Source organism: Caretta caretta, chromosome 9 (assembly GCF_965140235.1).
Source record: "Caretta caretta isolate rCarCar2 chromosome 9, rCarCar1.hap1, whole genome shotgun sequence".
NCBI lineage: Eukaryota > Metazoa > Chordata > Testudines > Cheloniidae > Caretta > Caretta caretta.
In genome coordinates this window covers 101,755,576-101,781,373 of record NC_134214.1, presented here as the reverse complement: position 1 = coordinate 101,781,373, position 25,798 = coordinate 101,755,576, and the positions used below count along the sequence as shown (strand labels likewise).

At 42.6% G+C, this 25,798-nt stretch overlaps 1 protein-coding gene across 18 annotated transcripts in view; it reads left to right on the top strand.

Annotated features, from left to right (window-relative positions):
* The window catches only part of HTR2C (5-hydroxytryptamine receptor 2C), a 459,369-nt gene that overhangs the window by 239,308 nt on the left and 194,263 nt on the right, over positions 1–25,798 (top strand). Inside the window, exon 1 of one of the 18 annotated variants that reach the window (XM_075132605.1) lies at positions 15,328–15,641. The exons of 16 other annotated variants lie outside the window; for them this stretch is intronic. In XM_075132605.1, the coding sequence (XP_074988706.1) occupies positions 15,622–15,641 (20 nt within the window). In that variant the 5' untranslated portion in view covers positions 15,328–15,621. Of the gene's footprint in view, positions 1–15,327; positions 15,642–23,215; positions 23,349–25,798 lie in introns of those variants that run through there. One more of the 18 variants, XM_075132609.1, reaches the window with a different exon arrangement.

Below are 25,798 nucleotides of genomic sequence, written 5' to 3'. Positions count from 1 at the left end.
ATTTAAACTCACATATTTTGAAATGTATCTGAAAGGTTAGAAATGTAGCTATTCATAGACATTATTCTAGCATTTGTACTGAAATTATGGTGTTTTAATTGGTAAGCCAGCATCTCTGTCCTAACTAAAGACAGCGTGATACTTGTTTTTGCTTTGTTGACAGGCCTGCAAATTCATTGCATAACTAGATGATCAATCAGATAATATTACTCTGAAATATGAAAAGAGGTTAGTGTTGTAATGCTTTTTTCAATGTAAACATAAAGAAGCAAACTCTCCTCCCAAGGTGGACATGCCTGGCTCCCACTGACATCAGTGAATCTGGTCTCTGAATGGGCAGTTCTCAGCCTCTTGCTGGTGGTGGTAATGTGGCTGAAAAATACCATAATTTGTGATACAAGCAGGTGAAGCATAAGGGATTGTAAACTAGTTTCCAATAACCATTAAACTAGCAGAATGAGAGCAGCCATCTCTTCTAAACATCAGTCATGTTGCTTTAATGCAAAGTCAAATGTTAAAGTGCTTCTCCTGATTGTTAAGCACCACGGAAGCCGGCTGGGAACTGGTTTGCAGCATCTGATCTGATTTTGGGCTTCTGTGCTGTACTTGTGGGCATGTCACATTTCAATAATAGAGCTGCCTCCAGCAAGAAGCTCAGAAATTCCTATTTGAATCAGAAACCTTCATTTCAAATACAATAAATGATGTAGAATGGGACGTGATGGTATCCATGTGAACCTACAGACTGCTCCCCTGACCCAAACAGGCTCAAGCGTGTAACTCGGGTACCATTAAGCTGCTTGATCGACTTGCCCATACCTGTAGCCAAGCCGACAGCATAGGCAAGATCTGAGCCAAACGGGGACTGAGAATGAAGTTTGGCGGATATACAGAGCGTGCGCATTTCCTCAGGGACCTCAGAGCACTTTCCTCACACACATACTGAGGAATGACCTAGGACATAACAGAGAGGAGCCAGTCTGCCCCTTGCAGTCCTATCATGTTGTTGATTGTGTGGGTGCCTCAACACTCAGATTCCTTGGCTTTTGTGTAATTCAGTCCTAGGGGGCGGGGTTCTCAAAGCTCTCAGCACTGGCCAGACTCTGTTTGCGGGGCAGGGAACAGAGTGAAGCTAATGCTGAGCGCTTCTGAAAATCCCACTCACCGGGCAGAGGTTGCTTGTGGGTGTGGTTTCTGCTATACCTGAGGGGCGTACAATAGGACACAGGCACTGACTTCTGTTTTTGCCGGTGGATGCTTTCTGCCTTCCAGTTTCACTGTGCGCCATGTACATGTTCCTGCCACCTACTGGTGGCTCGTGAGTGCTGAGCACCCCCTATTGTTGTCGATGGGTGCTTGAGCCCCTGCGCACCCATGGAGTCGGCGCCTACACTGTAATTGGCCAAATTCAGAACTGGAGAGGTAAATTCAGCCCCCCCCCCATCTCCATTCAGTTATGGGAATCCAGTTTGGAATCCAGTGGTGTCTAATGTGCAGAATAATCGGGTGAGAAATCCCCTCGTGAGTGGCTGTGGTTGGTATTAATTACTAACCGGCAGGAGTGTTGCAGACACTGGTAGGAAAGCTTCTCGGTGGCCCAGCAGACAGTGATGATGGGTGGGCAGCTAAAACCCAAAGGACCAGGGCAGAAAGAGAGTGGTAACCCTTATAGTTGCCTGACTGAGGAAACCTATAAATCATCCCACAGGCCAGGACACCGTAGCCCCTCACATGGGAGGGAAAAATATCTGTACAGGCTTTCATGAAGAACAGGGTTAACTTACAGCCAAGGGGCTGGGCTTTACCCTTGTTTTCTGAGTCTTTTTCCCCAGTGGGTAACTTACTCCAACAACTACATTGTCAGTGACATGAGTCCAGGTGATTGATTGAAGATCCTGGTTCCCCTCTCATTCACAGTCTTTAAGCCCAGTGTGCACTCACTTTATAGAAATTTAATCTAGACCACATTTCCCCTGTTTGCTTATGAGAATGTCATGAGAGACTGTGTCAAAAGCCTGACTGAAATCAAGATATATCACATCTACTGCTTGTCTCGATCCCCTAGGCCAGTAACCCTGGGAAAGAAGGGAATTAGGTTGGGTCATTCTTGACAAATCAATGCTGGCTATTCCTTAGTACCCTATTATCCTCTGGGTGATTACAAACTGATTGTTTAATCATTTGTTTCATGAACTTTCCAAGTATTGAATTTAGGCTGACTGGTCTATAATTCCTCTGGTCCTCTTTCTTCCCTGTTTTAAAGATATGGACTATGTTTGCCCTTCTCCAGTTCTCTGGTATCTCACCTGTTGTCCATGAGTTCTCAAAGATAATTGCTAACAGTTTTGAGATTGCTTCAGCTAGTTCCTAAAGTACCCTAGGATGAATTTCATCAGGTTTGTTTTCAATATGTTTTCAGTATGAGGGGTGGGGGTGGAGTAATGCAAAGCAAATTTTTCAGATTATTTTTGAACGATACCAAGAAGATTTTCATGCTGTAAAATACTGGCATATTGGTCCCACTGATTTTTCCTTTGATTTGTATCTTTCAAACTGGTGGCATAGAATAGAAGTCTTAACCCTCATCTTTTCCTCTCATGGGGCACGCACAAGTAAAACAGAGGGAGGAAAGGAATTTGGATACCAAGATGCTTGGAGATTAGGAAACTGTTCTTTCTCTGACATTTCTTTAACTTTATCTATCTTTCATTAACTTTAATTGCAGTGCACCCCAAGAGACAACTAGATTCCTTGCTCACCCACTACAGATCTTTACAGAATTGTTTGTATCTGTTTGTGGAGATTTTTTAAGACACTTAAAAGTAATAACTAGACTCCTAGAGAGGAGTATATATGAGTAGGACCCTATTCTCCTATCCCCTCCCACCCCGCCCTGCACACATTTATATTTCACTGAGCCTTCAACCACTGAAGCTTGATCCCGCCTTCATGTGCTGTGACACAAGCCTACATAGCTGAGACAAAATGTTGCCATTACATAACTAATGTGATTTGTACCATCTTCAAGCTGTATGGGGGTGGATGCACACGGGGGGGCGGGGGGTATGGATTATGTAAAAAAAGGCATTGCTGTGTGTGCCAAAATGAGTAAGTTACTCATATTGCCTATTAAACAACTAAACCTAGTCCCCCTTCCCTACCCACTCTCCTCCCCCAATTTCTAATAACTATAATCCAATAATGTAAATGACATGAGCTGAAAGGAAGTAGGAACTGGCTTAATTTCTGTCACTTGTCAAACATATGATCACTTATCCCATTGAAAATTACATTGTAAATCAGCCATTTATTATTTTTGATTCCATATAATAATTTAATGGCGAGTGAAAAGTTTTGGGCACGAGCACTTTGTTTATGACTGTGTTTCATTAACTTGAATTGTATGTTCGGAAATTGATCAGTTGCTTTAAATAAGTGTTCTATAGCAAACTGAATGGAAATTGCAAATAGACCAGTTAACTGCGATCAATTAGTGTTGACAGTGGGAAGTTGATAATTTTGTATCTGCTGTAATTACAGAACTTTACTGCAAATACATCATGTTAGCTGGGATACACCAGAGGTAGCATAACTGATTAAAGTTGACATCTAGGTAATAGCTCATACCGAAAGGTAATTTTAATTCTGATGTCTTTGTCAGGGCTATCAGTTTGATGCTAGAACAGCAAATGAATTGGTCTTGTATCACAGAATACAGTTTAATTATACATATTAGGAAAACATAGCTAATTATAAGGGCCAGATTTTTAAAGGCATTTAGACATCTAATGATGCACATCTGTGCTAATGGGATTTTGCAATGGATGGTAAGCACCCTTGTTAGTGGGAGTTAGGCATTGGGACACTTTTGAAAAACCCACTTGGCACCTAGCTGTATTAGCCTTGGCCCTTAGTTATCTGCGTCATGTCAGATGGAGTGCAGGTTCTAGTATATGAAATTTTCACAGGGGTCTCTAGTTTCCAAATTTGTATATAATTTTCACAGTGGTCTTCGGGCCAGCATTACAAAAGGATGCTGGTGCCTAAAGATGCAGATAGGTGCTTTGTGGGATTGACATAAACACCTAGGCCCAGATATTTTAAAGGTATTTAGGCTTTGGTCCACTAGCATTGCAAGGCCTACATGATTTAGACAGCTACATCCCATTTTCAAAAGTGACGTAGGCATTTAGAGCCTAAATCTCATTGAAAGTCAATGGGAGTTAGGAGCCTAATTTGCTTAGGCTCTTTTGTAAACCCCACTAAGTGCCTTTCTTCATCATTAGGTACATAAATGCCTTTGTAACTCTAGCCCTTTGTGACTAATCTACCAGAAAGAATTCCAGTAACCTGGTTATTGAAGGTCATTATTCAAAATTGTATCTGAGGCACTTTATCTCAGATTCAGTCTTCTTCCCAGAGTAGGCTGAAATCCTGCTTACTCTGTGGTGGGTAGTTTAGAGATACAAGGCTACATAGACATCCAGAGGATATTCTCAGAATGACATGGTAAGATTATGGATTATTCAAAATTATACCAGTGCATCTGCCATACATTTTAAGGCACTTTCTTCTTCTCTTGTTGTCAGTGCCTACTGCTCTAGATAATAAATCCATGTAATTAAATAAGTGTAATTGTGTATTATAAGTGTAATAAATCCATGTAATTAAATAATTTTGAAAACGTTTGTTCTGAATTATTGATTGGCACATATCCTGCTTTGCAAAAATATTCCTCTTAACTTCTGGACTCATTCAGAGAGATGTGTCACAAGTCTTCCTGAAATTCAGCAGTTGGACTGGCCAGTCTTTGCTTCAATTAACTAGAGAGAGCAAGTGTCATTACCCCTTGGTTTCCACGTTTGGCGTTGTCCTGTGTAGGGCCTGCAGTTTTCTCATCCCCTCATTTGTGTTTGAGCTCTAAATTATACAATGGACAACATTCACATTTGCGAAAGTGACGAACCCTAGAAAAGATATGGCAGAGGGAGACTGTTTTCTTTTGGTCCTTTATGTAGGATCCTTTGTTCCCACTCCATACAGAAGATTGCAGCAGTAGGAGTAATACAGATCTGGGCAGCTGGGTGCATCTTTCTTTCCTACCCAGTGTTGGAAATCTTTTAGCTCATATTCAAATGGCTCCTTTAAACTCTCTTGCAGTCAGGCCATCTGCTTGTCAGCAGCGTGCTACTGACTCATTCCGATGTCTGGATATGGACGTCATCCTGAGCTACTTTTGCTTTCCAGGGTGTGAATGTTCCAATCTTTCTGATTTGAAATTTAAAATAAAACCGTGATGCTGATGCCATTTCTTATTGATGAGAAGTAAATGAACAGCAAAGATGACACACATTGGCTTTCCGACTCATTCTCCATTGTGTTACACATATTGACCTTACATGCCTGTCAGCTGAAAGGTATCTAAAAATGTCTGTTTCATAGCTTCACTCCTGAGAGTCTGCATTATTCATCAGATATTTTACTAGATCAACATATTCTTATCATTATGTTGAATTTAATTCCATTTCAAGATAAAATGCAAGTTCACACTTCGTGTTTGCAGGAAAATAGATACTTGTGTTAACAGTTGCTGAGGCATTTTTGTGAATCCAGTGAGACGGGGAGAGGTATAAATAGTCATCTCTAAGAGCCCCTAGACTGTGTTATGTGCAGTAGCTGAGCTGATTTCAAAGCTCTGGAGAAGAGGATGTTAGCTCTGGAATGAACAGCATGAGAATGACACATGCTTTCCGGCTGCGTTTTCAGAACGATGTGCATTTTAGTCCAGTGAGCTGTAGGGTCAAGCCAGCAGTACTCATTCCCATTCTCATCACCCGGAATGTAATGACTGCCATATATCGACAGCCAATAGCTACTTCCAAGGAGTGACCATGCTGTCATGGAACCAGCCACCCATTTCATTTTGCCCAGTGCATTTCCTAGACGCTTGGTCTGACTGTGTCATTATTTTCTGTTGGCATAATGGAAAGTGAAAGGTGAATTTTTCTCTCTCTGTTGCCTTTGTTGCCCTTGACTTCTGCATTTCAGGAAGGAATTTTCCTGAAACAGAAAGTACCACAGTAACATAAAGAGCCACATGTGATCCTGCTGCTGCTATCATTAACCGTGTGGGTGCCAGAAGTATCCAGGGCCTATTACATTCTAAGGGCTAAAGTCTACAGTCAGGGAGAGCCACAAAATAATCCCAACAGCAGGAACTTTGCTACATTAAAGTGACCAGAGCGTCAGAGGGACTGAGTGCGTATGTTCTCATTGGTTTCAACTGGAACTGCAGAGGTTCATCTTTGAAAAGCAGGGTAATGAACACTCTATTCTACTCTACATGCAACATGGATCTAGCTGTGAAAAAGATTTCCCGAGACACAGGGTAAGTGTTCATGCCAAAGCTAATCCTGTGTCCTGGGAAAGGTGCACTTTTGGTCAAAGGACCTTTGTTCCACCAGCCAAACATAGAAGAGGCTAGTAGTAAGAATGCTATACCTTTACTCATCACAAAATTTTGACAGATTTTCACACCTACTTCTGCCCCTTTAAAAACTGGAACCCTAATGGAATTACATGCCTAATTTACACTAAATTATATTTCTTCATACCCTTTTATATTTATTGGAAATTATTGACTATTAATTTATGCTATAGAATAGACCTCTTAATTTTAGTAAAGTTTTCGAAGGTCTGAAAAATATATTTTAGCAAACCATACAACACACACACACAGACTACCAACACACACGTCTTCCCTCCTCTTTTCCCAAACAAATAAATATCTATTCAAACCAACTTGTATGCTGTCTTATAGATAAATCACCTTAAACTCACATTCAGACTGGTTTTCTATTATTTTGTAAATAAGTCACACACATGGCTCTCAATTGTGGCTGCTAACTAACAAATTGAAATAGAACTGGAGAGACCCTATTTAAACTGTCCCAAACTCCGAAGAAAAGTTCTATGAGCAGAAAGATGTTTTTCTGAAATCTTGAGAGCAGGTTCGGCAGTTGTGGCTCTAGGCAACCCAGGTGTCTACTTTGTATAAAATACAGAGAAACAGTGTTAATTACTTTCTATAGGACACGTAACAAAGCTCCGCACACACCTGAAGGACACAGCACCATCCACCGCCTCTGCCCTCCTTCTAAAAATAATTAAGCATACATTTAATCCAAATTGTATGGTATTCTATAGACAACCCACATTCAGCATATATTCAGACTGGTTTTAGATCATTTTCTGAATAAGTCACACGTGCATTAGGGTCTCTACAAATAAAGCCAATTGCTAAATTTAGATGGGTTACGTGAAGTGTAGATGTTGCATAGACTTTATTTAGAAATATACTAATTTCATACAAACACTTTCTTCTGAAACTGAGTGAAATGCTTGGTGTGTGTGTGTGTATGTATTCACACTAATCCTTAACACTATTCTTATTAACGCTATTCCTTTGTCATTATGGCTTTGTATAATTGTTCAATAGACTTTCTTTAGAATTGTACTACCTGTGGGCGTGAATATATACATATAGAAACACTTCTGTATTCTTCTGTCATTCAGCCTTTTGGCATATATTTAAGTTATTTAGAACTGTACTAGCAGTTTTATAAAAATTATTTAATGACTTTATTTAGAAATGTACTAACTGCATAAAAAGAATATTTTCCTCTAAAAATGAGGAAAAGGCTTGATATCTCTATTTAGATTGTATGCACTTACCCTTTATTCCTCTGTTATTAAACCGTTGGACAATTATTTAATTACTTTATTTAGAAATGTACTAACTGCATGAGAATATTTTCTTCTAAAAAGAGGAAGATGCATGATATACATATTAACACTTTATTTCTCTGTCATTAAGACTTTTTACAATTGTTTAATTAACTTTATTCAGAAATGTTCTAACTTCAAAAAAGCACACTTTTTTCTGAAAATGGGGAAAATTCATGATATATATATGTGTGTGTGAACAACTTCTGTTGTTTCTCTGTCCTTAAAGCTTTGTGCAATTGTTAAATAGACTTTATTTATAATTATACTAATTATATAAACAGCAGATATTCCTCTGAAATTGAGGAAAAGGTATTAAATCTATATTTATGAACTGATTTGTAATGATTCCAGTATTAAATATAATTTTTAAAAAATTCAGTTTTTCTCAAAATTGCCAAAGGCACCAAAAATGTCTATGTCCAAACGGGATACTCAGGACCTCTGGAAATGGTAGAAGGAGGGGGGGATATACGGTGGCAAAAGCGTGTGGAAACCTGTCAAAATATTTGGTGAGTAAAGGTACAGAGTTATTACTACTCAGAATGAGCCTAAAACACCGAAGGCCAGTTCCCAAGCATGTGGCAATCAATGGAAATCTCATGCTGGCCTCAATGGGCTTTGAATCAACCCCACGGTTAGCCTACTATCTTCCCAATTGGGTCACGGCAAAGCTTTCTAGAAATCTTTGGCACAAAGGCCAAAGATCAGCCGACCAGAGCCATCACTTAACCAAACGCCATGCAAAATCCACTGGATTTCAGGTTTCCAAACTTAGCTAAGGTATTTAAATGTACCTGAGATGGTTTCCGGTGTTGCGTCTAAACCAGTGGTTTCAAATTCATTTCAGTTTGGGTTTGGTTGATTTCAGAGTAATCCTCACTGAAGTAAAATTACAGGAAATGTAATAAAAAGAAAAGGAGTACTTGTGGCACCTTAGAGACTAACCAATTTATTTGAGCATAAACTTTTGTGAACTACAGCTGACTTCATCGGATGCATAAAGTGGAAAATGCAGTGAGGATGTTTTATACACACAGACCATGAAAAAATGGGTGTTTAACACTTCAGATGGTTTTCTCTCCCCCCACCCCACTCTCCTGCTGGTAATAGCTTATCTAAAGTGATCACTTTCCTTACAATGTGTATGATAATCAAGGTGGGCCATTTCCAGCACAAATCCAGGGTTTAACAAGAACGTCTGAGGAACAGGGGGGGGGGGGGGGTAGGAAAAAACAAGGGGAAATAGGTTACCTTGCATAATGACTTAACCATTCCTAGTCTCTATTCAAGCCTATGTTAATTGTATCCAATTTTCAAATGAATTCCAATTCAGCAGTCTCTCGCTGGAGTCTGGTTTTGAAGTTTTTCTGTTGTAATATCGCAACTTTCATGTCTGTAATCACGTGACCAGAGAGATTGAAGTGTTCTCCGACTGGTTTATGAATGTTATAATTCTTGACATCTGATTTGTGTCCATTTATTCTTTTACGTAGAGACTGTCCAGTTTGACCAATGTACATGGCAGAGGGGCATTGCTGGCACATGATGGCATCTATCACATTGGTGGATGTGCAGGTGAACAAGCCTCTGACAGTGTGGCTGATGTTATTAGGCCCTGTGATGGTGTCCCCTGAATAGATATGTGGGCACAGTTGGCAACAGGCTTTGTTGCAAGGATAGGTGTCTGGATTAGTGGTTCTGTTGTGTGGTATGTAGTTGCTGGTGAGTATTTGCTTCAGGTTGGGGGTCTGTCTGTAGGCAAGGACTGGCCTGTCTCCCAGGATTTGTGGGAGTGTTGGGTCATCCTTCAGGATAGGTTGTAGATCCTTGATAATGCATTGGAGGGGTTTTAGTTGGGGGTTGAAGGTGACGGCTAGTGGCGTTCTGTTATTTTCTTTGTTGGGCCTGTCCTGTAGTAGGTGACTTCTGGGTACTCTTCTGGCTCTGTCAGTCTGTTTCTTCACTTCAGCAGGTGGATATTGTAGTTGTAAGAACGCTTGATAGAGATCTTGTAGGTGTTTGTCTCTTTCTGAGGGGTTGGAGCAAATGCGGTTGTATCGTAGAGCTTGGCTGTAGACAATGGACCGTGTGGTGTGGTCAGGGTGAAAGCTGGAGGCATGTAGGTAGGAATAGTGGTCAGTAGGTTTCCGGTATAGAGTGGTGTTTATGTGACCATCGCTTATTAGCACCGTAGTATCCGGGAAGTGGATCTCTTGTGTGGACTGGTCCAGGCTGAGGTTGATGGTGGGAGGGAAATGTAGTGTGAATTCCTGGACGTCAAAACTGCCAAATGACTATTTTGGAATTTCTTCTCATGGAGAGGTGTTATCTTATCTTTGGAACTATCAATATGGCAGTCTGAGCAACAGGGAGGTAGATTTCCTTTAAATAGCAGGAAATGTTTGGAAGCAACATATACATGTGTCTTAAACAGCTGACAGTGAAAATCCATTTATATATTTGAGTGTCATATTTGAAATAGGCAATTCGTGTTGTATTGGTTAGTAAAAGTTACATAACCGATCCAGCCAGGGAACAGAAGCCATAAAATTAACCAACTGGGTACATTTAGAAGTGTGAATATTATGTGTTTGTCACAAACTGTTTCAAAGCCTCTCACACAAAGGGAATATTTTGCAAAGAAATTCAAGCATAATGTTGAATAAATGTGACACCACTGTGATCTGCTCCTGAACAGTTTGCAAGCAGGAAAAACCTCAATTCAATAAATAAATAAATTATTTGTTGCTAATTGTTTCTTCAACCCCCACTTCCCTAGATTGCCTCTTAGTTTCAGGTCTGAATTAATCCCAAAGAGAATTTCAGTCAGTCCTTTCAAATCACTCCAGGTTTTTCGTCAAAATCATGCATTTTGTGTGAGTTGGAGGGGCTCTTTGCAGGCCGTATACAGGTCAGTGTAGAGGAGGTCACGGGAAGGGGCTACCATAATAGAGCTTCACTGAATTAACGTCAAAGGCCTAAAATTTTACTTCAGGGAGGATGTAGGAGGCAGAAGGACAGCAGATACTATAGGACCCTGTAAATTGGAGTAGTGACCTTCTAAAGACTGAACTTCAGGTGGCATGCATTCCAGCCTCCTGCATAGGAGAATTTTCCCACAAAACCCCCAATTGCTCTGGGTCTGGATGTCACCTTTAGGGAGTCACGGCAGCCGGATGTTCTGGTGAGCTTCACCTTTTTGTGTTTTTTTTCATTTTACTGTGTGCTTTTTGCCTTTCTTTGTCTCATTTTGGCTTTAGGAAATAAAGTTGGGAACTGTCAATGCCCCCCCCCACCCCCATGCAGTTTCTCACAGCCTGACCCACTCTTACTGTGCCTTTTCAGATATCACTTGTTTGAAGCCATGGTTGAAAGAATATCACTCAGATTAGATCTTGCATATGGGAAGCCATTTCATGTCTCTAGAAATTTCATACAGGATTTGTCTTGGCGAGAGTACTGAAACCGACAGTCTGGCTCTCCCTTTGTGCCTGCTCACAAGGACTGGAGCAGAGATGAGAGAATCATTGACACACATTCCGTTCGCAATGGCCAGAGGTGTTCCTGAGTCCTACAAGGTCTTGATATGCAACAACAATTTTGTGAACTTCAGATCACTCGGGACTCAGCCTGTATAAAAAAACCTGTCATTCAATATACTGATCTTCAGGTTTTATCAGTTTTCTGCCTTCCAGGAAACTCACATTCTGCACTTCACTTGTGCAGAAAGGAATAAATGTCGTAAAAGGCTGAAAAAATGTATTTCCTATTGAAGGTACACGTATTCCCAGAGCTTAGCCTAGTGCAATACGCTCTTTTTGCATAAGTTGATTTCAATTTATCTTTGAAATTATCTTTGAAAACTCGTGGCAAACCGGGGAAGTCCCGGATGACTGGAAAAAGGCTAATGTAGTGCCAATCTTTAAAAAAGGGAAGAAGGAGGATCCTGGGAACTACAGGCCAGCCAGCCTCACCTCAGTCCCTGGAAAAATCATGGAGCAGGTCCTCAAAGAATCAATCCTGAAGCACTTGCATGAGAGGAAAGTGATCAGGAACAGCCAGCATGGATTCACCAAGGGAAGGTCATGCCTGACTAATCTAATCGCCTTTTATGATGAGATTACTGGTTCTGTGGATGAAGGGAAAGCAGTGGATGTATTGTTTCTTGACTTTAGCAAAGCTTTTGACACGGTCTCCCACAGTATTCTTGTCAGCAAGTTAAGGAAGTATGGGCTGGATGAATGCACTATAAGGTGGGTAGAAAGCTGGCTAGATTGTCAGGCTCAACGGGTAGTGATCAATGGCTCCATGTCTAGTTGGCAGCCGGTATCAAGTGGAGTGCCCCAAGGGTCGGTCCTGGGGCCGGTTTTGTTCAATATTTTCATAAATGATCTGGAGGATGGTGTGGATTGCACTCTCAGCAAATTTGCGGATGATACTAAACATGGGAGGAGTGGTAGATACGCTGGAGGGGAGGGATAGGATACAGAAGGACCTAGACAAATTGGAGGATTGGGCCAAAAGAAATCTGATGAGGTTCAATAAGGATAAGTGCAGGGTCCTGCACTTAGGATGGAAGAATCCAATGCACCGCTACAGACTAGGGACCGACTGGCTCGGCAGCAGTTCTGCGGAAAAGGACCTAGGGGTGACAGTGGACGAGAAGCTGGATATGAGTCAGCAGTGTGCCCTTGTTGCCAAGAAGGCCAATGGTATTTTGGGATGTATAAGTAGGGGCATAGCGAGCAGATCGAGGGACGTGATCGTTCCCCTCTATTCGACATTGGTGAGGCCTCATCTGGAGTACTGTGTCCAGTTTTGGGCCCCACACTACAAGAAGGATGTGGATAAATTGGAGAGAGTCCAGCGAAGGGCAACAAAAATGATTAGGGGTCTAGAACACATGACTTATGAGGAGAGGCTGAGGGACCTGGGATTGTTTAGCCTGCAGAAGAGAAGAATGAGGGGGGATTTGATAGCTGCTTTCAACTACCTGAAAGGGGGTTCCAAAGAGGATGGCTCTAGACTGTTCTCAATGGTAGCAGATGACAGAACGAGGAGTAATGGTCTCAAGCTGCAGTGGGGGAGGTTTAGATTGGATATTAGGAAAAACTTTTTCACTAAGAGGGTGGTGAAACACTGGAATGCGTTACCTAGGGAGGTGGTAGAATCTCCTTCCTTAGAGGTTTTTAAGGTCAGGCTTGACAAAGCCCTGGCTGGGATGATTTAACTGGGAATTGGTCCTGCTTCGAGCAGGGGGTTGGACTAGATGACCTTCTGGGGTCCCTTCCAACCCTGATATTCTATGATTCTATGAAATTTTACAGTAGTTGATGCTATTGCAGTTTTAATACTAGTCTATGCTAATGTAATACAAATACGGTGCTGTACAGTAACACTGAGAACTGCAATTTGAATTTAAAATGTACATCTAAACTATGATGAATACTGTCCTTTGAATCATAAGGGAAGTAGTTTTCTTGATTTCCTTTCCTCAGCCCCCCATAATTCACACATGGGGAAGGCATTTTGCGTGCGTCCTTCTGAAATAGTAATCATTCAATTATGTTGATCTGAGCACTGCCCAAAGAAATTGTAATAAGACACCGGAGCTATTTCAGTGCCAGTCCAGCTCTGGTAAAAGTGGACACCTATGTTGACAATTCATTCTAAAACGGTATCACATTTGTCGATTTTCTTTACATTTATATGTATGGTGTATTGACTGAATCACTATTAAAACTACTTTTCTCAAGCTGTTATTACTATGTATTTTAAAAAGCCACAGAGTGCCCAGGGGCAGATGTAACTAAATGTTCGCCATTTGGACGTTAGGACTGTGTGTTTCAGGCAGTGAGAATGGAGGTATTGATCAAGCAAATATTTCAGACCATTGTTGACGCGAGATTTTTCTCCAGTACTTAACCAGGACATAGAACAAAAGCTGGTTCAAAACCAGCATAGATGTTTTAGCTTCCCATGTTTCAAAGCCTGTACTCAGAAAGATAAGTGCAGACAATGAGCTAACCCCGAACGATGGTTCTACTGCACTCACCAGGCTGCAGAGACTGGTGGCTTGACTAAAAATGTGGAAACATGGATTTCAGATCAAAGGCTGGAGTAGAGCGTTAGGAGGTGGAACTGCTGATAAGATAAATAGAAGCACTTTTTAATTTTAAAACTTGGTAGCAGTTGCACTGCATTTGGTGGACTGGACTAAGTTCCAGATTTTGTTTAAATCAGCTCGAGGAATGATTGCAAGGCAAGTGAAGATGTTTAAATATTCAAATGAGAAAATATCAAACTCAGGGGCATATGAGTATATGCTCAAGGACAGACAATTAATTTCTTGAACAAGCATCTTGCACTTCAACAAAAGGTCAGGTTGAAGTAGTGGAGGCATGAAAATGCTTCCCATGGTACTCACCATGGCATGAAGATTAGGTTTCCCTGAGGATGAACTCACTGCGATGCAGAATAGTGTGCCAACATCTAGCCTGTGGTTAATTCTTTGTCTCGCTGAATACTTCACATACATTAACACCACGTCAAGGTAAAAACCTGTCTATCCCAACCTGGTCGGCTGTTGTGTGTTTAATATTGAAGGGGTGTTTAAGTGGGTGCTGATCAGCTTGGTACAGTAGCAACCACAGGGACCATTAACCTTTGGAACAAACTACCAAGGGAAATTTTGCATACTTTGTCTTTTGGTGTCTGCACAGTAAGAACCGATGACTTTCTGGGGGATGCTTTAGTGAAACACAAGTCACTGGGCTCAATACAGGGGTAACTGGATGAAATTCTATAGCAAGCATTACATGGGAGATCAGACTAGATGACCTAATGGTCCCCACTGGCCTTAAAATCTGTGAATATCCTTATTTAGCAATCTGCCTTGCAAAGCCAGAATGGAGACGTGTTTGGGAATGAAATCAAAATAAGAGTTTTCTTTACAGATATAGTCTCTCCTGTGGCAGTTATGATGGATGGGGTGCCCAGGATCTGAGAGTGAGTTTCCAGAACTGGTGACAGACTTTCTCTATAGAGAGCTCTGTCCTTTGAAAGTCACTTCCCGTGCCAGGCTGCCAGAGTGCATGCATGGTAACCTTCAGGATGCAAAGAGAAAACATCTTGACATTAGTTATCTTTTTTATTCATTTTGCTGCTGTTTGAGTGTGAACAGTTTGGCTATGGCTTTATTCCAGACTGTAGTATTCACATTAGCACTTAACCTTATATTTTCTGGGTGGCTTTGTGTAGATTTTGAAAGTTATTGTATGGTGCTGAGTTTCAGATTGATTTTTTTTGACACTGGGCCATGAAAACCTTCAATTTTTGGAAGCTTTTCAGTTTTGTTTCTGATTTTTGTATGTTTCTGATAGGAAGGGCTGGTCCCAGTCCCCAAGAGCATATCAGCTAGTACATACCCAGGCCAGACACTTCATAGCACACACAGTAACACCTTGGATCTCAGCCAGGGTATGAGGACCTTTGAGGTGCCATTGCGGAAAGGCTGTGGAGAGGAGAATCCTGTCTGAGCAGAGTGAGAGTTCAGCATTTGGCTCAGTGGGCGGATTGCAAACAGATTCAGTAAAATCAATGAAAAGTAAGGACTTTGTTTTGATTTGAGGCATCCAGAGATCTCCTTTAATCTCGGTTGATGAACTACATGACTGTCCTTTCAGAGGATAAGGCGAGACAAGAATGAGAGTAGACAGCCATACGTTCTCAGATCCAGCCTTGAAAGCGTGCTCCAGATGCACAAGGGATGCAGTGTCTGGGACTTCGTTTTTTTAGAAAAATAAGTGGCTGAATTTAATAGGCACATGGACAATGACGCTAGGAATGAGCATGTAAGCATACAATCGGTTTTATTGATGGTAAGATATCATTGTGAATAAATTCGGTCACTGTAACACAATTCTAAGTTGTGTCATTAGCATGGAAACAACACAGCGGTGTGATTTATTTTCTATAATGGCATTTGCTGGTTGCTATGTATTCCTTGTGATACTTGCTGAGAATTACTGAAAGTAATGAAAACATTGTAGCCAGTTTTCAGAGTGGTAGCCGTGTTCGTCTGTATCAGCAGAAAAAACGAGGAGTACTTGTGGCACCTTAGAGACTAACATAAATAAATTTAATTTAAATTTAAAAATAAATGCTCAAATAAATTTGTTGGTCTCTAAGGTGCCACAAGTCCTCCTCGTTCTTTCTATTGTAGCCGGTGTATTTGTTCAGAGATCTGTGAAATATATGGCTTTGGCTGGTGCTATTAGTTAATAACTATAGATGGATTTGGGTGTACAGAGCAGTTTACAGATATAAGACGGCAGCTGCCTGGCGCATGAAGCGTGCATTCCAAATCATACAAATTCGGTAGAGATGACAAAGGCCAGGTTCGATGTGCGGATGTGTATTAGAGCAGTGTTTGATACCAGGGACCAGCTGTTTCCTTCCTAAACTGTGTCAGGGAGATCTCAGGGGGACCGGCACCGGTCGTTGAGAAACACTGTATTAGAGCTCTTCGTTCTTCGTCCTTTCCAGCACAGGTAATTGTAAACTTATTTTAGCAGAATATGCTATATGTGAACCAAACCCATCCTAAATCCTTCTCGGTAGTGCACACCTAATCCCTGTCAACATTTAAACTACTCATGCAGGTTATGCTTTTCGCATAGGTGTTTGTCTGCTCTAGAAAATTGCCCTTTAAATATACAGGCTCTTTTGATTTCCTCTTTCAAGTAACACAGGTATTGTGGTAGTAGTATTTGGACCAAAGGTTAATATGTACCACGTTAGCAATCACAGATAGCTATTTCCATTAACCTCCATGTTTCCATGTGAACGTGACCCTCCTTTCCTATGCGTTCAGGGGAAAATGCATCTCCTTTAAAAGGAAGGAATCAGTCAAAGGGGAGGTGACTTCTTCCAGTAAAAGCACTTGCAGCAGGAGCTTCCAAACACTGGCAGGAAGGGTGGGCAGTTTCATAGACTTCCTTACTCTCCTGTAATTGTCTGTTCATTATAAAACTAAAGTAGTCTGCACCATTATTATTTTTAATTGTATGGAGACAGTGTTCAAAATATACAAAGAGCATTCCAAATACAGAAGTAGACCCTCCCCAGAGAGTGTATGATCTAAAGGTGAAATCAGTGTGTAATTTCAATAGGCTTCCACATTGTGTCTTTAGTCTTATGTGGGTGATCTCTGTAATTAAAGCATCTGTAAAATCATCTGCTTTCTAACTTTCAAATGTTCATCTATGTGGAAATCGACAGTTGGGGAATGCTTATTGGTAGCTTTGTACAACTGGTTTTTGAGGGAGATGTCTTGTCTAAAAGTAATTGACTTATTAACTTCAGCTACATCACCTGTAAATACAAAAAATGTACTCTTCTGATCCACCTAGCTGTTTTTAAATTTTGTGCTATATCTTCACCTATGTGAGGTTAATGTATGTGTGTGGTTTTAGCAGTACTGTGGGGTGTTAGGAAGGAAAGGCTGATGAAAGACACTAAGTCATAAAGGTCGGGAGGGACAGATTGAAACACTGGGTCTACAGCGATATATCAATAAATACCAGGGAAATTAGCTCCAGCCAGCAGCCAGGCTCCGGGATGCTCGCCGGGGGGCCTGAAAACCTTGTCTCCAGCTAGAGTGCTCAGGTTTTCCAGGCTTCCTTCCGCAGAACAGCCACTGCTATCAGCAATCAAAAGGCCTGAGCTGGCTGGAAAGTAGGCAGGTTCCTGTTGGAAGCCTGTCCACGGTTCAGTGGAAGTTTGTTGAAATTGGACCTTTTTTGCAAACCATTTGGGTTTTGATGAATCAATGTTTTCTGATGACAAGTCATTTCGCTGGAAAATTCCCGCTCAGCTCCACGTGTGGCCTTGTTTTCTTGTGAAGAGGCTGTCGGAGCAGTATGTGAGGGAAGGGTCTCACTGGGCCTGCACTGAATGAACTCCATATGTGTTGCTGAGAACATTGGCAGGCCAGCTTTAATGATGGTATCATTGCAGTTTGGGGGAGTTTGAGATAGGGGAGGAAGGCTCATAACATCCAGCAGAGTGCTAAACACACACATCCATTCAGGCTGTTAGATGGGAGGATCTGGAGAATCCTGGCCCAACACATGCAGAAGGGAGCTCAAAGCTGGTAGAAAAGGTTGTGACCAAAGCCGGAAGTCCTTACTCTCAGGCTTCTATGGAAGGACAGCAGGACTTAGCCCAAGATATTTTTTTAAACTTCCTTTTTATTAAAATGGCCCAATACTGCCGAAGCACATACAAATGATGGGCGAACCATCAGCCCTCGATTGAAATATCAGACACAAAGGGACAGATTTTCAGCTGGTGTCCATCGGAATACCTCTGTTGTCTCCGGTGGAGTTATGCTGATTTCCAACAGATGACAATTTGACCCCAAATCTTCAGATGAGGAGAAATATACCAGCTCTCGTCTAAACTCAGAGCAGCAAAATAGAGCATAGGGGACAGGGAGAAAACTGCAAGTCACTTGCATCATTTCAAAGTTATCATTATCTGCAACCAAGTTGACCCTTTGTTCTGCTTGTTCAGCTAGCAGTACACTGAGGGATCAATGGCCAAACAAAATAAACATATGGATCTAGCTGGAAGCCATCAATCCAGCATAGAGGGAAAACTCCCCTATCTGTCAAGGCTGGCAAATAACCCTCACCTCACCTTGGAATGGAAAGGGAAGGAGAACAGCATGGTACCAAACCGCAGCCATGAGCACAACACAAACACTTGGGCCTTGACTTATTCCCTGATACAGCAGAATCAAGGGCTTGAAGTCTGTCATTAAGATTTTTATTTTGAGATGGTGTAATTTAAGAAGGAACCCAACCCCAGAACACACACGCAGGGTAAAGGACCTGCCCTTAACATCAGGCTAACATGGGTGGAGTTAGGGTTTTAAGCAGCGCAAGAGTTTTCCAGAAAGGATGGGTGGTCTAAGTAGATGCCATTTCACTAACACTTCTGATTGCACTCAGCTGCTCCTTGTATCTTCCAAAGGTCTAAGGATGTGCCTTGGACAGTTCATTCCCTCTCAGCATTCAAACACAGAAGAAATAAGATAGGCAGCCTGAATTCACAAGCCACGAAGTTTGATTTCGCTCTATGATGAAATCCTGGATGGCTACTAGCCATACTGTTGTTATTGGGATGACAGTAATGCTTAGAGGCCACACCTGAGATTAGCACTCCATTGTGTTAGGTGCTGAGCAAACACAATGAAGGGGAGACCCTGCCCCAAAGAGGGGAATTGATTTGCCCAAGGTCACTCAGCAGGTCAGTGGCTGATCTGAGAACAAAACTCAGGGCCTCTGATTTCCAGTTCAGTGTCCTAGCCATTGGAGCACGCAGCACTGTGCTGGACCAGCGTACATTTCAGAGTTCCATAAAGACTAGTGCAGGAAATAGACAAAGGAAAATGACTGCTCTATGAATGTCATTCCATCACTTTTGCTGATACGGAGTTTGTCTCATTGCTGAGTACTGTTCACACTGAATAAGAAATGGTTCCTTTGTCAGCCTGACAATATATGAAAGGAGCTCCATGAATACATGAAGGTGCCTTGCAGTAAATTAGACTTCTCTAAGTTCATAACTACAAGAAAATTAAAATGGAAAAGTGATTGCAGTAAGATCCTTTGTGACATGCTGCATTACATTAAATAAAATCCGTGTTACTTGTTGAAGCAGTACCAAAGTGCTAAGCAATAATTGTTGCAGTCTTGAGACTCACGCAAAGCCAGCCCTTAAGGGACAGTTTCTGGACTTGTTTACATTGGTATAAAATGAGAAGGGCTTCAGTGGTGTTTCCCATGATTTACACTGGTCTAAGATCTTCCACATTTATTATGAGTCTCATTATATTTGGTATTTTTTTTAAAGCATCAGCTCCTGGAGTTATGGAGAATATCAGTTTTCATTTTGAAAAAAGGGAGGTGCAGAGAAAAATTTACAAACACTTCAGGGCTCAAAACCCAGAGGTCAAGTAAACAGAACCCAGAATGTATTGTTTTAAAATATCATGATTTCTAAGGCAAGATCATGATTTTGGGGACCTGACTCATGATATTGGAACACTTGGGGTTGGCATTCTGACTATGGCTATAACTAAAAGAGTGGTCTTGGCCATGAAGAAAATGGAGTAGCATGTTGGTGTGACATACATACTGGCTAAGTACAGTGTTTCTTTCCAGCATTCAGCGTTCTATCCTGGGCCCGTTCTGAAACCATGATGATGACGATAGTCTTTGCTCCTGTAGTGGCTTCATCAGAAAGCCTCACAACACACCTGTGAGAGAACTAATAGAGAACTATTATAATCTTCAGATAGGGAAACTGAGGCACAGAGCTATTAAAGGGACACCAACTTAACACGTAAGAACATAACATACGGACATAAAAATGGCTATACTGGGTCAGACCAAATGTCCATCCAGCCCAGTATCCTGTCTTCCGACAGTGGCCAATGCCAGGTGCCCTAGAGGGAATGAACAGAACAGATAGTCATCAAGTGATCCATCACCCATTCCCAACTTCTGGCAAACAGAGGCTAGGGACACCATCGCTGCCCATCTTGGCTAATAGCCATTGATGGACCTATCCTCCATGAACTTATCTAGTTCTTTTTTGAACCTTGTTATAGACTTAGCCTTCACAACATCCTCTGGCAAGGAGTTCCACAGGCTGACTGTGCGTTCTGTGAAGAAATACTTCCTTTTGTTTGTTTTAAACGTGCTGCATATTAATTTAATTTGGTGACCCCTAGTTTGTGTGTTATGAGAAGGAGTAAATAACACTTCCTTATTTACTTTTTCCACACCAGTCATGATTTTATAGACCTCTACCATATCCTCCCTTAGTCGTCTCTTTTCCAAGCTGAAAAGTCCCAGTCTTCTTAATCTCTCCTCATACGGCAGCCATTCCATACCCTTAATCATTTTTGTTGCCCTTTTCTGAACCTTTTCCAATTCCAATATCTCTTTTTTGAGATGGGGCGACCACATCTGCACACAGTATTCAAGCTGTGGGCGTACCATGGATTTATACAGAGGGAATATGATATTTTCTGTCCTATTATCTATCCCTGTCTTAATGATGCCCAACATTCTGTTCGCTTTTTTGACTGCTGCTGCACATTGAGTGGATGTTTTCAGAGAACTATCCACATTGACTCCAAGATCTCTTTCTTGAGTGGTAACAGCTAATTTAAACCCCATTATTTTATATGTATAGTTGGGATTATACTTTCCAATGTGCATTATTTTTCATTTATCAACACTGAATTTCATCTGCTATTTTGTTGCCCAGTCACATAGTTCTGAGAGATCCTTTTGTCGCTCTTCGCAGTCTGCCTGGGACTTAACTATCTTGAGTAGTTTTGTATCATCTGCAAATTTTTTCCAGATCATTTATTAATATGTTGAATAGGATTGGTTCCAGTACAGACCCCTGGGGGGCACCACTATTTACCTCTCTCCATTCTGAAAACTGACCATTTATTCCTACTCTTTGTTTCCTATCTTTTAACCAGTTACCAGTCCATGAGAGGACCTTCTCTCTTATCCCATGGCAGCTTACTTTGCTTAAGAACCTTTGGTGAGGGATCTTGTCAAAGGCTTTCTGAAAATCTAAGTACACTGGATCCCCCTTGTCCACATGCTTGTTGACCCCCTCAAAGAATTCTAGTAGATTAGTGAGGCAAAAACCATGTTGACTCTTCCCCAACAAATTATGTTCATCTACGTGTCTGACAATTTTGTTCTTTACTATAGTTTCAACCGTTTGTCTGGTACTGAAGTCAGGCTTACTGGCCTGTAATTGCCAGGATCACCTCTGGAGCCCTTTTTAAAAATTGGTATCACACCAGGGGGGAGGGATAGCTCAGTTGTTTGAGCTTTGGCCTACTAAACCCAGGGTTGTGAGTTCAATCCTTGAGGGAGCCATTTAGGGCAAAAATTGGGGATTGGTCCTGCTCTGAGCAGGGGGTTGGACTAGATGACCTCCTGAGATCCCTTCCAACCCTGATATTCTATGATTTCTATGATTAGCTGTCCTCCAGTCATCTGGTACAGAAGCTGATTTAAATGATAGGTTACAGACTACAGTTAGTAGTTCTGCAATTTCACATTTGAATTCCTTCAGAACTCTTGGGTGACCATCTGGTCCTGGTGACTTATTACTGTTTAGTTTATCAATTTGTTCCAAAACCTCCTCTAATGACACCTCGATCTGGACAATTCCTCAGATTTGTCACCGAAAAAGAATGGCTCAGGTTTGGGAATCTCCCTCACATTCTCAGCCATGAAGACCGATGCAAAGATTTCATTCAGTTTCTCCGCAATGGCCTTATTGTCCTTGAGTGCTCCTTTAGCACCTCGATCGTCCAGTGTCTCCACTGGTTGTTTAGCAGGCTTCCTGCTTCTGATGTACTTAAAAAAATGTTTGCTATTACTTTCTAAGTCTTTGGCTAGCTGGTCTTCAAATTCTTTTTTGGGCTTCCTTTAATTGGGGATTGGTCCTGCTTTTGAGCAGGGGGTTGGACTAGATGACCTCCTGAGGTCCCTTCCAACCCTGATATTCTATGATTCTATGATTCCTAATTATATTTTTACACTTTATTTGGCAGTGTTTATGCGCCTTTCTATTTTCCTCACTAGGATTTAACTTCCATTTTTTAAAGGATGTCTTTTTGTCTCTCACTGCTTCTCTTACTTTGTTGGTTAGCCAAGGTGGCTCTTTTTTGTTTCTCTTACTGTGTTTTTTTATTTGGGATATACACCTAGCCACCTGGAACAAAAAAGAGTTTAAAGTAATATCAGGTCCGATGGCTGCCCTAGAATCCCCCTGCCAATCCTATTTGATTATTTTAAGAATATTTTCCCTCCCGTGTAGCTAAGGAAAAGACCCACATGAAGAGCAGGGAAATATGACTGACCAAAGCCCACATCTGGCAGACATTGAGCAGATGTCTAACTTACACACTGGGTAATCCTGTTGACATGCATTCCAGGACTGTGGCATAACCACTTGGGGAAAACAGTGAAGCAAACTATACACAAGTGCCATCGGGTGCACAAAGGTGGCTCCCTGAAAAACCTGTCAAAACATTCCATTGTTTTTAGTCTCTCTCAGTTGGAGCAATCTCGGGTGCTACTTGTAGCAGAAATAGGTAATGTGTGCTTTGGTTTTAAACTGTGTGTATGTTGTTCAGGGTCACACAGGGAGTCTGTGGTAGAAATGAGTGGCGAACCCAGGTTTCCTGACTCTCATTGTGGTGCCTTCCCCACAGTCCATCCTTATCTCTTGCCACATTTCCTTCCCTGGCCCAGAGGAAAGGGGTGGGGAAAGAACTGCGCTCTAGCTGCAGTGTGGCAAGGCTGTGGGTCTCGTTGCCGTAGCTGCCAGGGCCGTACTGTAAGACTTCTCAGTGCTGCTTTACGAGTAGTTCGAAGAAGCCACGTAGAGGCCCTCAGGTGGAGAGATGTCCAGAGAGCCGGCGAGATTAGAAATTGCTCCAGCAGGTATTTATTTACGGCCACCAGAGTTTCCTCTGTGGGCAGCGTGGGGACGATGAGTGACTGTGAGATGGGAAACGGAGTTTTCATTTTGTGGGCATGAAAAAGAAACGAGAAAAGCTTTCCAATGAGCTGTAGAAATCTCAGCCCGGGGAGGAGTGTCTGGGAACACAGGAGCAGACTTACCTGGTGTGTGACTGGGAGATGAGAGCCAGACAGACTGTTCTGGAGTGCGAATGAGCTGGCCCGCCTCACGCGGCATTCGCCCTCAGGTCTGCTGGAGCTGACACTGTTATGCTGGGTGCGAAGGAGGAGGGACAGGCGCGAGATCCCATCCAGGGGGCCACCACAGCTACAGACACCGGGGGGGAGGACAGAAGTGGGGCTGATGGGGGAGGGGTCTGTTCCCAACCCCCAATTCAGGCTTTTCTCACGGTGGAAGTTTAATCCTTCACATTTAAGGCGGCAAGCCTGAGATGGGGTTCAGTGACCAAAAACAGACCATAGGCAGAGAAGTCCGAGCCCAGGCATTGAGTAAAACATTTTATAATCAGAAAAGAGGCACCAGTGAATCAGCGATGAAACAAGCCTTTGGGACTTTCCCATAACTGTAAAGTAATTGAAGAATCTTGTGGGGAGCCCCAGACCCTCCTCCTGCCCTGGGTGGCGCACTCCAGGGGACGGGGACATGGGCCACGGACTGCTCTTGGGCCCCCCGGCCCTCTCCTGGTCAGGGGAAGGGCCTCGGGGGGAAGAGGAGGAACCAGGGATGGTTCCTTGGGAGTGAAGTAGGGGGGCAGGGGTAGGGCCACGGAGGGGAGGTGGTGCTCCTGCACGTGTCCTGCTTTTCCCTTTTGAAAAGTTGGTCACCCTACAGTGAGCTCAAGTGAATTGGAAAATCTTCCTTTCGAAATCTCCACTGAAACTCGAGGGGACAAGAGAACCCACTAACCCATGTGTTCCCCTTTGACATGGCACGGAAAATAGCCACACAAGAGACAAGTATGTTGGCAGCCCCACCATCTCTGCGTGGGGCAAAATTCCCCCATGTGGGCTCGTAGGGACAGCAAAGGTGTGTCTTTGCCCTGGGGTCATCTGAGTATTCCCTGCCATTGCCAGAGCCCTGGGCATCGGTGCATCACGGTCCCTCCTGTTCTCTGCCTCTGAGACAACCATTTTGTCTTCCTGATTCTTGGGCTTGCTATGGAGGTGCGGCTGGTGCTCAGTGGCCTGTGATGTCCTGGAAATCAGACTAGCTCTCATGGTTCCTTCTGGCCTGAAACTCTGTGACTGTATCTAAACAAATTATGTTGTGGTTCGCAGAAAAAAACACCTTGCCTTAAATGACCATTAACAAAAGGCAATAGTATGTTTCTTAATTGCTGTTGTTGAAGCCTGTAAATTAGTCTGCCTTTATATGGGATGGAATTTGTCCCAAAGAGTGCACTTCTAAGATTTTCTGTAGCTGCTTCCTTGCACATGAACAGGGCACTGGTATGACCTTCTGTTGTATGCAGAGAGTAACGGCGTTGCAAACCTGGCCATAATAAACAAAAGATCTGTGCTAATGTACTGCGGCATTACCAGGGGTGGGGGCCATGATATTCAGATGGGACTAGTGATTTCGAGTGCCGAGTTTGAGACATCTTAAAGGGGCCTTGTTTCTGGAAGTGCTAAGTCGTAAACCTCTGAAAATCAAGGGCGTTTCCAATTGAGGGCCCAGACTCACTAGTCGCTTTTGAAAACCTCAGCCAGTATTTTCATTTAAAGAGGGCACTACAGAAGTTTTTTTTTTTTGCTAGTGGGTCATTGTATCTTTATTTGGGCATGTCACAGGGTACGCCTGCCCTGTAGCGCCCCCTGCTGGCCAGTGAGGTTCAGTTGAGACCCAGCCAAGTTTCCTCTTCCCAAGTCCATGCAATCCAGCTGTTCAAAAAATTCCTCCTTCTGGGGTCCAGTTTATTAAGTCCTCCACAAAGTCTTTCAAAAGAAAAGTCAGACTTACCAAGTCTTCACACCAGTTTCAGCTGGGCCCAGCCCATTCCCTGGTGCTCTGTCTTCTCTTTAAGAGTTCATTTCTTTCATCCCAGTCCCAAATGGGGCCCAGCCCTGCCTCCCTGCACGTCTGTTTCCTTGCTCTCCCAGCACCACTGCCTGGAGTTTGGCCTTCTCCACAGGCCTTCCCTCCTGGTGTCTTCTCCCTGCTGACTCAGGGCCCTGCAAGAGCCTTCTGACTCCTGCAGTGTCTGCAGGCATCTGCCTACAATGGCCTCCCCTTTCATAAGGCCCAGGTGCCTTCCTTTAAGCCTGTTGGGCAGCAAGTGATCAGTCCAAGGGCGCTGGACCCTGCCCCCCTCAGAGAGCCAATCACTCTATAACAGGGTGCCCCAGTCGTCTTTGGGGTCCCGGTTCCACTGCTTTCTGATTTTCCTTGCCTTTGTCACATGCAGGCTGAG